This window comes from Salarias fasciatus, chromosome 3, assembly GCF_902148845.1.
Source record: "Salarias fasciatus chromosome 3, fSalaFa1.1, whole genome shotgun sequence".
Lineage (NCBI taxonomy): Eukaryota > Metazoa > Chordata > Actinopteri > Blenniiformes > Blenniidae > Salarias > Salarias fasciatus.
Genome location: NC_043747.1, coordinates 21,655,894 through 21,670,353, shown reverse-complemented (window position 1 = coordinate 21,670,353; position 14,460 = coordinate 21,655,894). Strand labels below are relative to the sequence as shown.

The 14,460-nt window shown below is 46.3% G+C and overlaps 2 protein-coding genes across 2 annotated transcripts; both read right to left on the bottom strand.

The window, feature by feature from the left end:
• Positions 1 to 522: 522 nt before the first annotated feature.
• Positions 523 to 6,073, bottom strand: mfap3l (microfibril associated protein 3 like). Its single transcript, XM_030088510.1, has 3 exons — positions 5,935 to 6,073; positions 3,968 to 4,332; positions 523 to 2,291 (listed from the first exon to the last, which is right to left on the bottom strand). Exons 2-3 carry the CDS (start codon positions 4,257 to 4,259, stop codon positions 1,369 to 1,371), a joined length of 1,215 nt encoding a protein of 404 aa, XP_029944370.1. The 5' UTR covers positions 4,260 to 4,332; positions 5,935 to 6,073; the 3' UTR covers positions 523 to 1,368.
• A 1,561-nt stretch (positions 6,074 to 7,634) lies between these two features.
• Positions 7,635 to 14,418, bottom strand: aadat (aminoadipate aminotransferase). The gene is made up of 14 exons (XM_030086580.1): positions 14,400 to 14,418; positions 13,917 to 13,988; positions 13,538 to 13,706; positions 13,319 to 13,451; positions 13,170 to 13,244; positions 12,884 to 13,093; positions 12,740 to 12,805; positions 12,572 to 12,654; positions 11,548 to 11,644; positions 11,102 to 11,163; positions 10,947 to 11,011; positions 9,722 to 9,828; positions 9,001 to 9,102; positions 7,635 to 8,919 (listed from the first exon to the last, which is right to left on the bottom strand). Exons 2-14 carry the CDS (start codon positions 13,981 to 13,983, stop codon positions 8,878 to 8,880), a joined length of 1,278 nt encoding a protein of 425 aa, XP_029942440.1. The 5' UTR covers positions 13,984 to 13,988; positions 14,400 to 14,418; the 3' UTR covers positions 7,635 to 8,877.
• Between the last annotated feature and the right edge of the window lie 42 nt (positions 14,419 to 14,460).

The window sequence follows — 14,460 nt, the reverse complement described above, 5'->3', positions numbered from 1 at the left end:
GAAGCATCTTTTTACAGTGTTTTATATCTTTAATCACACACTCCGTCCGTCCACCGGGGGGCAGTCTGGGGTTCGAGATTACTGCGCTAGGTTCAGTTGTTTCAGCTGAGACACTGAATGAGTCCCTGTTGTGGTTTGAGAGCAGATCTCTGAGACGCGACGGAGGCTGGACGACCGTCACGTCTTCTGTTACACATCCATCATTCATGGCTCTGCGTCTGATTCCAACCAGCTTCAAAGCTCCGTCTGAACTCAGAAAGTTTGTTTTTTTTAATATCTTAAAGCTTCATAAAACCCTGGAATCACAGATCTGTTACAGGAATATTTAGGAACGTGTTTCCTGGTGACCTTTAAACTCAGTTTTTGACCTTCTCAGCTTCGTAATCAAGATCCTTCATACATTAATAATGAGTCTTACATAAGCTAGATCAGAGTATAATGATTTCTTGCATTATTAAATCTACGGAGAGGGACAAAAAACACAAAATCAGACATTTCTTTCCTTCTTTCTTGTTTTTTTTTTGAAGCACAGCACTTCCTTTTTATTCCACTACAAAAGAGAGGAGGCAATCTGAAGAGCACCAGGAGAAGCAGAACAGCGTCCGGACCGGACCGGAGCCGAGCAGAGGAAGAAGAGAACCCATCACTCCTTTTTTTTTTTCTTTTTTCAGAGCAGGACGCTGGGCTGATTTAAAAAAAAATTCAAAAAAAATTAAAAACAGCAAGACAGAGGAAAAGAAACGATGCTCTTTTCTACTTCAGGAAACGAGACAGAAAATCTTATCTGGAGAACGGAAAGCACTGCACTATGGGTAATAATCGGAGAACAGTAATACTACGCACACTTTTTTAGAAATGCTGAAGGCCGTACAATCATGGAAATTGGAAGTCCAGCATGCATCGGTGCGTCGGCATCGGCGGTGGCGGCGGGATGACGGACAGATGGGCGTCTCCGGACGAGAAGAGCGGTTTGAGGCAGATTCCGTCGGGAACGGTGGCCAGAGGGGGGCGGCGGCGAGTCTGTCTTCCGGGAAGTCGCTCTGGCGTTCAGTCTGTCCTCTGGCGGAGGGCAGACTGAACGCCAGAGCGACTTGCCACCGCCGCCGCCGAACGTTTTGCACCTTTAAGTCAAAGTCTCCACTTCCTGACAATCGATACATGGAGTCAGTGATCCTTCCTCCGCCTACATTCAAGCATGAAGGTCCAGAGTGAGAAGAGGAGAGGAGATCAGTAAAAAGTGATTGTTTTTACTCCAAACGGTTAAATTAGAAGTGTGTGTGTGTGTGTGTGTGTGTGTGTGTGTGTGTGTGTGTGTGTGTGTGTGTGTGTGTGTGAGAATGCATAGCAGGACCGGGTGCGTTTGTTTCGTCACACGTGGCTCTCGTAAAACACCTGGCATGACGGGGTCTTGGCGTCCGCGGGCTCGCAGGCCGCCGCCGCTGCCCCCGCCGCCGCCTCGGGCTCCTCGGGTTGGAGGTGAGCCGGCGGCGGAGGGGAGCCGGGCGGAGGCGAGGAGGGCGGGGCCTCCAGCGGCGGCGGGGCTTCCAGGCAGTACCCGGCGGCGGTGGCGGCAAGCGGCGGGTGCACCGACACCTGGATGGCGATGTGCTGGGGCTGCTCGTGCACGGAGGAGTTGTCGGAGTCGGCGGCGGGCGACTCGCTGCGCTCCCGCTCCCGCCCCCGCTCCCGCTCCTGCAGGATGGTGAAGACGTCCCGCGCCCCGATGGACGCCACGCGGCCCGCCACCTCCCGCCGCCCCTCCGGCGCGTTCCGCACGAAGGTGTGCCGCATCTCCTCCACGCCCACCACCTCCAGGATCTCCTCCATGAAGGTGCGGCAGTTCATGATGAGCGGCGGCAGCGGGATGCTGCGCGCCAGCTCCTCGATGTAGCGCGCGAACTCCATGGTCTTGAACTGCGTGACCTTGGCCAGCTCCAGCGTCTTGGCCGAGGTGATGATGGGGATGCGCTTGGCGATCTCGAAGGCCTTCTGCAGCTTCTCGGCGCCCTCGGTGCGGAAGAACTCGTTGATGGCCTTCTCCGTCTTCTTCAGGTGGCTGCTCATCATGCACAGGCGCGTCACGTTGAGCGCCATGATGATGGTGAAGGTCACCAGGCACACCACCATGTAGTACACGCCCATGTCGCCGTTGGTGAAGACCACGCGCAGCGTCACCGTGCAGTTGGCGCTGCCCAGCCGGTTGGACGCCATGCAGGTGTACTTGCCGCGGTCGGCGAACTCGATGGCGGTGATGTTGAGGACGCCGCCGTCCAGCAGCCACCACTTCCCACCTGCGGACGGACGCACGGACACAGCGGCGTGAGGACCGAGGCGGCGCGGAGAGAGAGAGAGAGAAAACGCTCGGATGTGGCGAAGTCTTTACTTTTTTTCTGTCCTTTACTTTGATTTCAGTTCTCTACTTTCTCTGAAAACAGCAGAAATGCAGCGTAAAGAACGGAAACATTAAAGGACAGAAGAAAGTAAAGGACAGAAATGTGAAAGTAAAGGACAGAAAATTGAAGGAAAAGACCAGAAAGAGGACAGGAAAGAAGTATGAAAGTAAGGGACAGAAACATAAAAGGAATGAATAAAAATATGAAATTGAAGAACAGAAATATCAAAGTAAAGCACAGAGGAAAAAAACTTATTTCTGCTATTTTCAATATATTTCTGTCCATTACGTTCCTATTTCTGTTCGTTTCTGCCATATTTCTGTCCTTTATTTTCAAAAATCTGTCTCTTCGTTTCATATTTCAATTACTTTCATTCTGATTTCTGTCCTTTAATCTCCCATTTCTGTCCTTTACTTCGACTTCAGTTCTTTGTAGCAGAAATGCAATGTAAATAACAGAAACGTTAAAGGACAGAAATGTGAAAGTAAAGCACAGAAGAAAAAAAGAACACATATTTCTCCTATTTTCAATTTTTTTTGTCCATTACCTTCATATTTCTGCCCTTTACTTTCACATTTCTGTACGATTCTGTCATATTTCTGTCAATTATGTTAAAAAAATCTGTCTATTTGTGTCGTATTTCAGTTTTTCAGATTTTCGACTTTGGAGGTTTTACCTTATGTCTGAATTCTTCTCGTGTTGTACGTCGCTTTGGACAAAAACGTCTGCTGAATGAAATTGCAGAATTGTAGAATTGTGTCTTATCTGGCTCTTTCTGAAGCGAGCGAACACTTTGTTCAGCTTCTATAATAAAACAAGCGGTTCGTATGTAAAACCTGCAGACGCTGAAAATCAAGACGAAGCAGGTTTTCTTGTGCCGGAGCAGGAAGCGACCTTATTATTCCTGTCAAGCTCTCAATATTTAAACAGGAGGCAGCGCTTGGTCTCCTCGGTGAACACACACACACACACACACACACGCTGTTGACACAGCGGAGCAGAGCGACCCCGATGCAACATGAAAACCAGTCTAAACACCATCGCAGTGTGCGAGGGTCAGGGGTCACAGCATCAAGCAGAAACGCACTCATTTCCTCCTCTCTATCCTCAAGAGGAGAGTCAGGAAATGCAGACAAACGGCGGGCCGCCCTTCCAGAGCGCCGCCAGGTCTCTGATCTTATCCGGATCATGTGACGACCGGTGAATCGGGCAGGGGGGTCTGCAGGAGGGGATTATGTGAGAGGAGAGCGGCGTGGCGCTCCCTGAGGGGGGAGGAGCTGCTCTGGGTTTGTGGGTAAAAACAAAACAACAGGAGGCAGGTTTCAACAGGTCGGCTTCAAACAGCCTCACGTCGGCTCCACTGCTGCCAGTTCAGCTGTTTCACTTAAGTTTTTTTTAACCTTGTGTATTTGTTGTACGTCTGCGGCGAGGATTGGAACCAGAGACCGGCCTTTACTCATTCAGAGCACGTCTCCAACCCGACACTGCTCCGCTGAATAAATCATGGCCGAGCGACGGACGCCCGCTGGTGGCAGAGAGAGCGAGGAGAGGAAGCCGGGTTCGCCGTGACTCACCGCCGGCCTCCGTGTCCAGGCGCTGCCCGTGGGAGTTGAACCACTGAACGCTGGGGAACGGCTCTCCGGTGACGTTGCAATCAATCAGGGCGCAGCTCCCCTCCCGGGCAATTATCTGGCTCACTGTGGTGAAGGCGACTGGGACCAAGCCGCCGCTGCCGCCGCCGTCCTCCGTAGCGTTGCCGTCCTCCGTGGCGTGCGAGGCGGCGAGGGACGCCAGGACCAGGACCAGGACGGCCAGCATTTTCTCCAGCGGTGGAAGCGACACCCGAGGGGGGCGGGTCTCCGTCATTCCTCCTGGGGGGCCATGCTGCAACACTGGCTATCTCCTGGAGGTGCTCGGCGGCGCCCGGCGAGGCAGCGCACTGCAGCGGAGGAGGCAGAGCGGCTCGCGTCAGTCACACTGATAAGAAGACGGTTAATGAGCTTTCAATGAAAGCAGAGCTGCAGCTGACAGAAACCTGAAATCACACTTTACCAGCCCGTCTGGAACTCACTCTAATAACTACAAAGCTCTCGTCTCAAACGGAGTCTAATCTCACCGCTGTGAGGCTGAAGTTACAATTTCATCACAGTACAACAAAGCACCTGTTCTAATGGTCTGAGGTTTATGATTTAAAGTTTATTTTCAGTGTAAACAGCGCTGAAGACCAAGACAAACTTCCCTTCGAGGACAATAAAGTGGATCTTATCTTATGTAAACCCAATACTTTTGATGGAAGAGCTCCCTGAATGCTGCAGCACAGCGCAGAGGAACAACAGAGCAAACAAGTTTCTTTTAACCTCTTCTGATTGCGTTTTGCTGCAAAGTAAAGTCATCGGGAAATACCTGTCAATAGTAACACTGGACTCTTTCTTAATAATATTTAAAGAGATTAAACAGAAGAATCTCTCCAATAGGTGAATTTTCTCGAGTTTTGCTGGACACCAACACGCAAATCAGAGAGCTTTGAATACCAAATGAGATTCAAACCGAGGATTGAGTTGCTTTCAAAAGAGGACGACCGTGTTGGCGCAAATTGTATCTGAGGCCTTTAAAATAATTCGTTTTAATTTGAAACTTGGTGTAAACGAGGCCTGAAAATGAGTGAAACCCTCCTGAGAAGCTCATTCATCAGTAAGCAGTTACAGTTACAGAGTATTAATGATTCATTACTTTGACCTGCAGTTATTACAGCATCAGAACAACAGGTGTTGTCTGCTGTCATCTATTGATGAATATAAGATTAAATTGATTAAACATTTGTGTTGGACTGAACAAATGAAACAGCATCAGCAGAATTTGCAGCTTCAGAGAAGCTAAAAGCAGTCATTATTATAACACCCACCCAGTGATATTTCTATGTGAGCTTCCAGCGGTTTGCAGGTGGTTGTTTTTGGGCGTTTAGAAGGTAAAAATATGCTGTTTTCCCCTCCTTTCCCCGCAGCAGCAGCAGCAGCAGCAGCAGCCTCTCTGGAGCTGAGCACAACAAAGCCGCACTCCGTCCACACATAACGGAGCGGAGGGAGGCGGGGAGCCGTCTATCACCCGCCCCGCTCCGCTCCGCTGTCCCCGCGGAGGTCTCACTAAAACCACCACGGACTGAGTGGGAGAGGAGACGTGTAAACACACCAAAACGCCCCCGGAGAGGGAATTCCAAAGATTTTTTTGAAACCGTCTTTCTGTTTGAACGTAACGAAGAAGACAAGAAGGGCGTGGGGAGGCGACTACGTGCTGGATTATGACAGACTGAAGGGGAGACCCTTGTTTGAAAATGTAGATGTAAAAACGATAAAAGGTTTAAAAACACACTTTCACTCTCAAATCTTTATAAGCAGATGATATTCAAAACAGAAATACATGACGGAGAGGTTAAATGAGAGGATTTCCACCCAGAAATGCGGCACCGTCGACGGCAGCCGAGAGGCGAGAAGCAGAAAGGAGAAAAAAGGCCTTTCGGGATTAAAGCGGGATTATTCAGACTCACATCATGGTCCGTCTCCTGCTCCGAGCTCCGGGGAAATCCAGCGGTCCAGGCTGACGGTGGCGAGGCTACTTCTCCAGCGATGCCTCCATCCTCCTCCTGCCGCCGCCTGTCCGCTCTGCTCCGCTGCGGGGAACGAGCCTCCCCCTCCCCGCCCCTACGGGCTGCACCGTCCCCGGATCGAGCGGCTCCGGTTACAGCCCCGACACAGATACGTGTGTTTAAAATGCTTCAAAAGCGGCTTTTTCTGCGGATTTACCTCTAAAAACACTGTTTAATGACACACGATTCCACTTTCTGGTCATGTGAGACACACAGAAAGTCTATTCAGGTAAAACTTATTCAATTACAAGCTTATTATAATGGAAACAGCATGTAATTCTTTAAATCTGTATATAAGAAAAAATATCATTCGATAAAGTGTATAAAAATAGCCGTAACAACCGTCTGTCAACAAAATAAACTGATTGGCTGCAAACAAGCAGATCAAAATGTTATGACTGTAAGAAATTTTAGCAACAATAAACACAAAGTGCATTAAATTATATCATAATAAATGTGTAGCTGACCAGAGCAATAGATTAAGAAACATGAATACAAGAAATTTGATTTTTTTAATGAAATGACAAAAAAAAGATAAAATCAAAATTAAACAATGAAACAAATTTAAATTAAGAAATACGTTAAAAAATTTCAGAAAATTATTTTCAAAATTAAACACAACCAAAATAGGAAATATTTGGTTTAAAAAACTAAATGTAATAATTTTTTTAAATTAATCCAAAGTAAAATAAAAAAGTAATTAAAAAAACTTGACATTTTTTAAAAGAAAAACAGTTATTTCCCAAACGAAAAAGAACAATAAAAATCATAGCAATTAAAAGAAAAACAACTAGACAACAAGTAGAGTACATAAACATAAACATAAAATAAACTGTTGCTTTATTGAAAGGCAGCAGCAAACAGAAAGGTCAGTCTAGTTTTAAAGGACTCAGATTTGGAGCCATTCTTCGGGCCTTTGGGAGTTTATTCCAAATATTTAGTGCATGAAAAACTAAAAGGAAGCTTGTGCACATTTGTTTCTGACTCAGGAGTGAAAAGTAAATGCAGGCCAGTTCAGGCAGCATTACAGTAATGAAGTTGATTCAAAACAAATTCATTGAATAACTTCTCTACATCAGTCCTTTCACACGATAATAAACTGAGCGTTTAAAGATGGCCTCTCAGATTCAGGTAAATGTTCACGGTCACTGTTTGCTCTGTTGGTGTTTCTCCGCATTTTATTGAAGAGTAAAGTGCAACGATGCAGCAATTGACGCGATATAAATAAAACTGGATTGAGCCCATGTGAGTTTCCCTCGGAGCAAAGAGCGAAACCCTCGCTCACATAAACCATGAGGACAAAAGTACTTTTTAAATAATTCACCGACGTGAAGTGTTGAGGAATAAAAGCCTTTGGATTAGCAGCTCTAAACATGGAGCCAGTGAAGGTCAGTGGAGCCGAGCCAGGCCTGACGGCCGTCGACCTTGGATCAGCAGCATCGAGAGGAAAATCGACGCCGAGCATCAAATCGACGCCGGGGACGGATAACAAAGCTCCAGCTGCTCCACGGACAGTCACACACAAACAGAGCTGGTATTAGAGAACGCCTGTGGCAGGAACGCCGCGCACTTTTCACAGAGCAATTAAAGAACGAGCAGAGGCAGGTATGTCCAGGAGTTTATTGTGAAAGTTAGTGTTGCACAACCTCTGCTGGAGCCGTGAAACATTAAAACAGGAGTGTCAGGCTGAGACTGATTCCATCCCAACGATGAATGTTTTAGCTAATAACCGTTCAGTAAAGCGCAGGCCAGACGTATGATTACCTTATGAATTATTATAGAACAACACAGTGAAATGAAAACACTGATCTCAACACAATGACTTCTTTTTTTGCATAGTGTTTCAGTTCGAGCTAATTCTGGCAAAAGCTGGTGTTCTGCTGGATGGTATTTCGTGTTCTTGTAATGAAACCACACGCACAAACACACACACGCACACGTTTTCACATGCAACAAACATTCCTAAAAGTTCAGTTTCCTCCGTTTCCATGGAGACGGAGTTTATTTCCAGTGGCTCCGCCCACCACTGTCATGTAAACGGTTTGAAAGTCTGAAATGGAAGTTTTCTGTTTTCACTTCGAGACGCCGCCATGTTGATGGCTCCTGTGATGCTAATGCTAATGCTAACTCGTTTTGCTTTGCCAGGATTTCCCCGTGGGCCAGAACGGACCCGCTGACAGGCGTTAGCATCGCTACACCTGTTAAAACACCTGAGAAAAGATCTGTACTTTATTTTTAGAAAGTTACAAAAGCTGGAAATGTGCATTCAACATACTCACATGATAAGTGATCATATCAAATGGTCCAACTGCCGTATGCATGTTTCATGTAAACAATCATCTGTGCCCTTTATTAAAATAGTCTAGTTTTTTTTGCATCTTCCACTCATAAGACCGGAAGCTAAACACTTTCATACAAAGGCTCAGTATGTAAGATTTCCTTCAGCCGTTTAAAGATGGAGTTTGTCAACTGGTTGACTAGTGCTGTAATACCACTTTACACCACAAGAGGGTGCAGTGAGTCGCTCCAGGATGAAGGCGCTACGCTCTAAAGACTGATCAGACAGAGCTGGACTCACCACCAATGAAGAAAAACATTAAATAAATCTTACAAACTGCTCCTGCAATGAAATGTGACTGATTTTCAGCGTAAAGGTCAGTTCTTTATCTTTTAGTGCAATAATCCAGCAGTGACCTATGTTTCATTTTCCTGTCAAGATAAAGATCAGTTCATATTTGAGCAGCCACGTTAACTTCCGAACACGAATAAATTTTAACGTCATAAACAGAAAGAGAGAAGGAAAAAGCAGCAGCAGGTACCAGAGAGAAAAACACAACCGTCCAATCATAAAGCGTCTCTGATGAGCGAGGAGAGTCTCCTGAAGGCCTGTGGGAAGAAAGAGACAGATCAGGGAGGGTCTTTGGTTTGTGTGTGTGTGCGTGTGTGTGTGAGTGTGTGAGTGTGTACCTCGTCGATCTGCTCCGGCGTGGAGAGGGAAAAGGCCGCTCTGACGTACGGGCAGGGGTCACTGCTGTTGATCATGAAGGCTCCTCCAGGAACCAGCAGCACCTTCAACACAAAGCCCAAGAAATAAAGTGAAGTCCTTACTCCGGTTTGTTCCACTTTTCAGCAAACTGGAAGAAAAAAAGATGAAAACATGTGGAATTTGTTGTAACTTTGGCTTGTTTGTGTGATAAAAACATGACCTGGAGTGAATTCTGAGCGAAGAAACACGAAATGAAGACAATATTTTCTCATAGTTCCCATATCTCTGTAATAATGTGATAAAAGTTGTGTATGTCTGCATCTACACTGACAAACCGCACCACAGGAATGATAGAAGTGATCTATAATATAGAGCAGGTCCTCTTCAAACGCCGGATCAGTTCGACTCGGTGTTTTTCACGTTGGAGGAAAGGAGCTGTGGAAAATCCTGCCTGAGCCCACGCCTGTTCGGACGCGTCTAATCAGCTGTTTGTGAGCGCCGGGCTTACAGACGAGCGAGTGGGAGGGACGGGACTCGCGGCTACGCACAATGGCTGCTTCACATCCAGCCGGCCCACACTGTTCGGAAGCACAAAGCCCGGCGAGGCACAAACAGACCCACACAAAGAGAGAGAGGAAGGCCTCTGGAGACTGAGGGGCTTTGAACCATCAAGCATGTGGCGGTTCTGAGAGGAAGACCGACCTCCTTCTCCAGCGCCTTCTGCATGATGAGCTGCTGAGTGTCGGCGATGTTCTTCAGCTTCATCCACAGGAACATGCCGGCAGACGGGCTGTGCCATTCAGCTAAGTCTGAAAATAAATAAACAAATTCCGATAAATCCAAACGTATAAGAGGATTTCAACATCTGCAGCTCCTCGTGTTTCTGTGGCGGTGTCTCCTCCACTGAACACACTCCAGACATCACACACTCTTCACTGAGGAGATTATAGTTTCACACACGCACGGGTTGATAAAGCAGACTTTAGTTCCAGGAATGACCACTAGGTGGAGACACTGAGACGTTACGAGAAGTTTTCTTAATTTTGCAACATTACTGTTGGTATTTGAGTATAGAAAAAAACAATCTGATAACATTTAATAATCCAATAAAATTCTATTAATCACCATAACAATAATAATATGAAAGTAAAAAAACACATTTTGATAGGAAGATATTATTAGCATTATTCAAAAACTGCTGTTTATGTAGATATTGAAGTGAAAAAATTAATAATTTTCACGTTTGTTTTTAAAAACAGCACTTACAGAACGTTAATTTTTTTTTTTAAATAAAGTTCCTCACATATTCCGTCTATAAATAATAACAAAAAACATCCCGTTTCTGTTCATGATGGAATAACAGCTCGATTAACAGTAAAGTAGCTCGATTAACAGTAAAGTAATTCATTATCATGATGTCTGTATTTTAATGTCTATATTTTCTTAGGTGAAAGGAAATGTAGGAAAAATAATTACTATTCAAGAAATAAACTTTGTTTCACTAAATAAATGAACTAAAGGACTTAAAATCATGGATTTATTTGTTTTCACATTTTTTGATAAGTTCTATCAAAGCAACACTTTTCTCTCAATATGAGCAACAGTGAAGTTAAAGTTAAGAATATTACTGTATTATTGCTTTTTATGCTCAAGATTTTATTTTTTTATTTTATAATAAACCCACTTCTTTCAATGACTCACTGCTCCACCTTGTGGTTTAAACTTGTATTACAAGAGAAAACAGACTGGGCTATGCTGGATAACAGGCAGATTTTGGAAAACACACCCACAGATGATGAATAAATCATCTTTGAGACGACATCAGGAGTCTTGTTTCGTCTCATTTGGATTATTACTTAAGTTTATATTGATTTTAAGTGTTTTGCATGTTTTTTTTTCCTCGCCACTCGCTGGAGAAGCCACACACCTTTGAGATGCTTGTCTGCAGAGCTGATCATGGCGTCGCGTTGCTTCCTGTAGAAGTCAATCACCCTGCAGGGAAAAAACAAAACAAACCAATAAAGCTCCTTTATTTCTCCATTTCCTTCATTTGAACGTTGGCGGCGTTTGCTGGCGGCGTACCCGTCGATGTGCTGCAGGAAGCCCTCTTGACCCCAGCTGTGCAGCAACTGAGACACCATCAGCTGAAAGGAGGCAGACGCCACAAACAAACCACTATTTTTAATTTAACGTCAAAGTTAAAGAAGCGACCCGTTGTTCACGATCCGTCTGATCAGAATAAGCATGTTCCTGCGTCTTGTTTACTGCCAGTTTTTTCAGCTCAGGTTAGATGAGGATACAGAGGTGAGGGTTTAATCGTTAGAAGGAGGCAGTAGATGATAATTAATCCTCTTTTCTTCATAAAAAAAAAAAAACTCTCTCCATGGTGACGGCGCACCGCTGCCCACTTCGGAGCGAATCGGACACGCTCAGCGAGCCGGGGTCGGACAAACACACACTTCCACGCACCAGCCACTCGTTCAGGGGAAACAGCAAATGTTAACAGAGACGCAGAGGCGGAGCTCCACCTGGGTGAAGGTGCTGGTGTGCATGGTGGAGGCCTGGATGTGCAGCACCACCCGGTCCACCAGCGGCTTGGGGCCGGTCAGGAACCCGATCCTGAGCCTGAGACACACACAAATACACACACACACCACACAGAGACACAGACACAGACACAGCAGAGTTACAACAGAGCGGCATGTGAGGTCAAGCATTAAACTTCAGGACAAACATTAACTGAACCTGGGATTAAAGGACGAAGCAGTGAGCAGAGGAAAACTCTCCATTTAAACACTGATTTTCAGCTGATTTTCTTTAACTTTTTCATCCAGATGTTGGTTAAAATTCTTTATCCCTTCACATAAGGAGACATTCTTGTTTCAATCAAGACTTTGGTTATAAAACCAAAAACATAGAAACCACTTGTTAACTTACATACAGGTAAAAATAAAAGCCTGAATCCGGAATGTACTCAAGTACAAAAGATAAAAAAAATTTGGACTTCTCTTCAGGTGTTTTTATCTTTTACATTCACTCACATGACTGTTGTTACTGTTTTATGGAAAAAGCAGCTTAATTATAAGTAATGACACTTGAAACAGGCAATAATGCAACATTTGGTTCATCTTATAAGTGAAAATTTTACATGCAATAATTTTTTTTCTGGTCTTGTGCATTTTACTCATCACTGACCAAAAATTCCTTCAAAATAAGATACTTTTGATCATATTGTGAATCAACCAGAACAATTCAACAGGCCTCCAGAAGGATTTTGGTGTAAAACAATTATAAAAATGTTATTTAACTCATGAGAAACACAAAAAAAAATTGTGTTTGACTCTTCATTTCATCAGAAATGTGTTTATTTCTTCATTTCTGTACTAAAATGTGAATAAAACCAAAACAAAAACTGCTGAATAAAACTGAATAAAGAGAGTTCAGGCGTTGACGCCGTTGCCTCCGCAGACTCTTGCTGTCAGCCTCAGACTGTAACCGGACGCCTGCGGCTGTCAGCTTCACGCTCTCCGGAACAATTAACCATAAACTCACCCCGAGGACAGGATCTTGGAGAAGGAGTCGGTGCGGATGATCCGGCCGTCCACGTCCATGGAGAGGAAGGTCGGCGCCCACGGCTGCAAGCGAGCGGTTTTCACACAGCCGGCTGATCAAACAGCTGGATTTCTGGGGCGAATCTTTCATCGTGCTGAGAGTTTCTACCTTGTCGAACTGCAGGAAGTAGTACGGGTCGTCCTCGATGATGAGCATGTCGTACCGTCTCGCCAGCTGGTGGAAAAAATAAAGGTTTTACAGTGAAAAGAGACTGAATCTGCAGAGTAACAGCGCTCTGAGGCGGCGGCGAACCTCGTACACCTCCCTCTTCCTCTCCGCTGTCATGGAGGCGCCGGTGGGGTTTCCTCCATTGGGGATGGTGTAGAGGAGCCGCGGCGCCGTGCTGCCGGGCCGGTGCACCTCGGAGGGGTCCCAGCGGGACAGGACGTCCCTCAGGGCCGCCGGGATCATGCCGTGCTGGTCGCTGGGGACGTTGATTAAATTGCAGCCCAGCGGCTGAAGCTGGAGGGAGAGAGAGAGCGGCGGCGTGTCGGAGTCTGAGCGGAGGAAACTCAAAGACGTCCCCGCCGAGTCTTACCGCCGCCAGGGTGCCGGCGTAGGTGGGAGCGTCCAGCAGGACGTTGTCTCCGGGGCCCACCAGCATCTCAAACACCTAAAGAACAGAACGTCAGTCGACACACACTCTGAAAACTGCTGCAGCACGTCACTGCTGTGCAGGAGTGTGACCTTGCAGAGCCCCTCCTGGCTGCCCGTGGTCACACACATGTCCATCTGGCCCTTCTCGGGGCTGTAGGCGGCGGTCGGAGGGTTGTGGAGCGTCTTCTGCAGGTTCTTCATCCACGTCAGCAGCTCGGGGATCCTGAACGGGTGCAGATCACCGTCACATCAACATAAATAAATATTCCTCAAGTAAAGGTTCAGGAGTTTTTAAATCAAAGCTCTGACCCGTTGGATGCAGAGTACTGCAGGGCCCGCTTCATGGCCGCCTCGTCGAAGGTGACCGTCTCGCCGCCCTTCACCTGGATGGACGCCGACTGGAAGGGGAAGGTGTTGGGGTTGGGGGCTCCTCCGGCCAGAGAGATGAGGGACGGGGGCGAGCGCTGCTGCAGCTCAGCTTCACGTGGACACAGAGAGAGGACCGGCCGGAAATCACACCACAGCAAACGAACAGGATTCGAAAGCAAAATCCATATTTGACATACACTGTTCATCATTATATTTAATCATTATTATATAGTAACTTTCTTTTCCCAACCTAAAAAACTGCAGTTCAGGAGTTTGAAACATTAAATTTCCGCCCTTGACAAAGAAAAGAGAAACTCACTCAGCATCCTGATGGGGGAAGGCTTCCTGGCTGCGCTCACAGCTGTCAGAAACCGAGCATAATTCATGATTCCTGCCGGATTAGAAAAGCAGGGTTTAAAGGAATATACCCTGGTGGTTCTGTCCACACCTGTTGCAGCAGCAGCGGCCCACAGCCAGTGGAAATACCCGTTTTACTGACCTGCGCTGCTTTTTAACGAGGCATTGCGACACCTCAATCAAACTCATGCATGCGCACAAACGATGTGAACACAAGCCAAAACAAATGCCCATGACATTTCTGACACGCTCCTGCACAAAGTTTAGCCTCGCTGCCGTCCACCGACCACAACAACACAGCTAAGACAGACGTTAAATGAGCTGAAACTGACACGCACACCGGGAAACACTCCTGCGAGCAGGCGAACATTAAAACACAGGGATTTTTGTGCATTTATTTTAGCCGAAGTTGCAAAATTCGATCACGTTGAGCTGTGTAACTGACCTTGCGTATCGGCTGGACTGCCGCGGGGGATTCTGGGAAAGGTAGTTTTTCACTGAGAAGA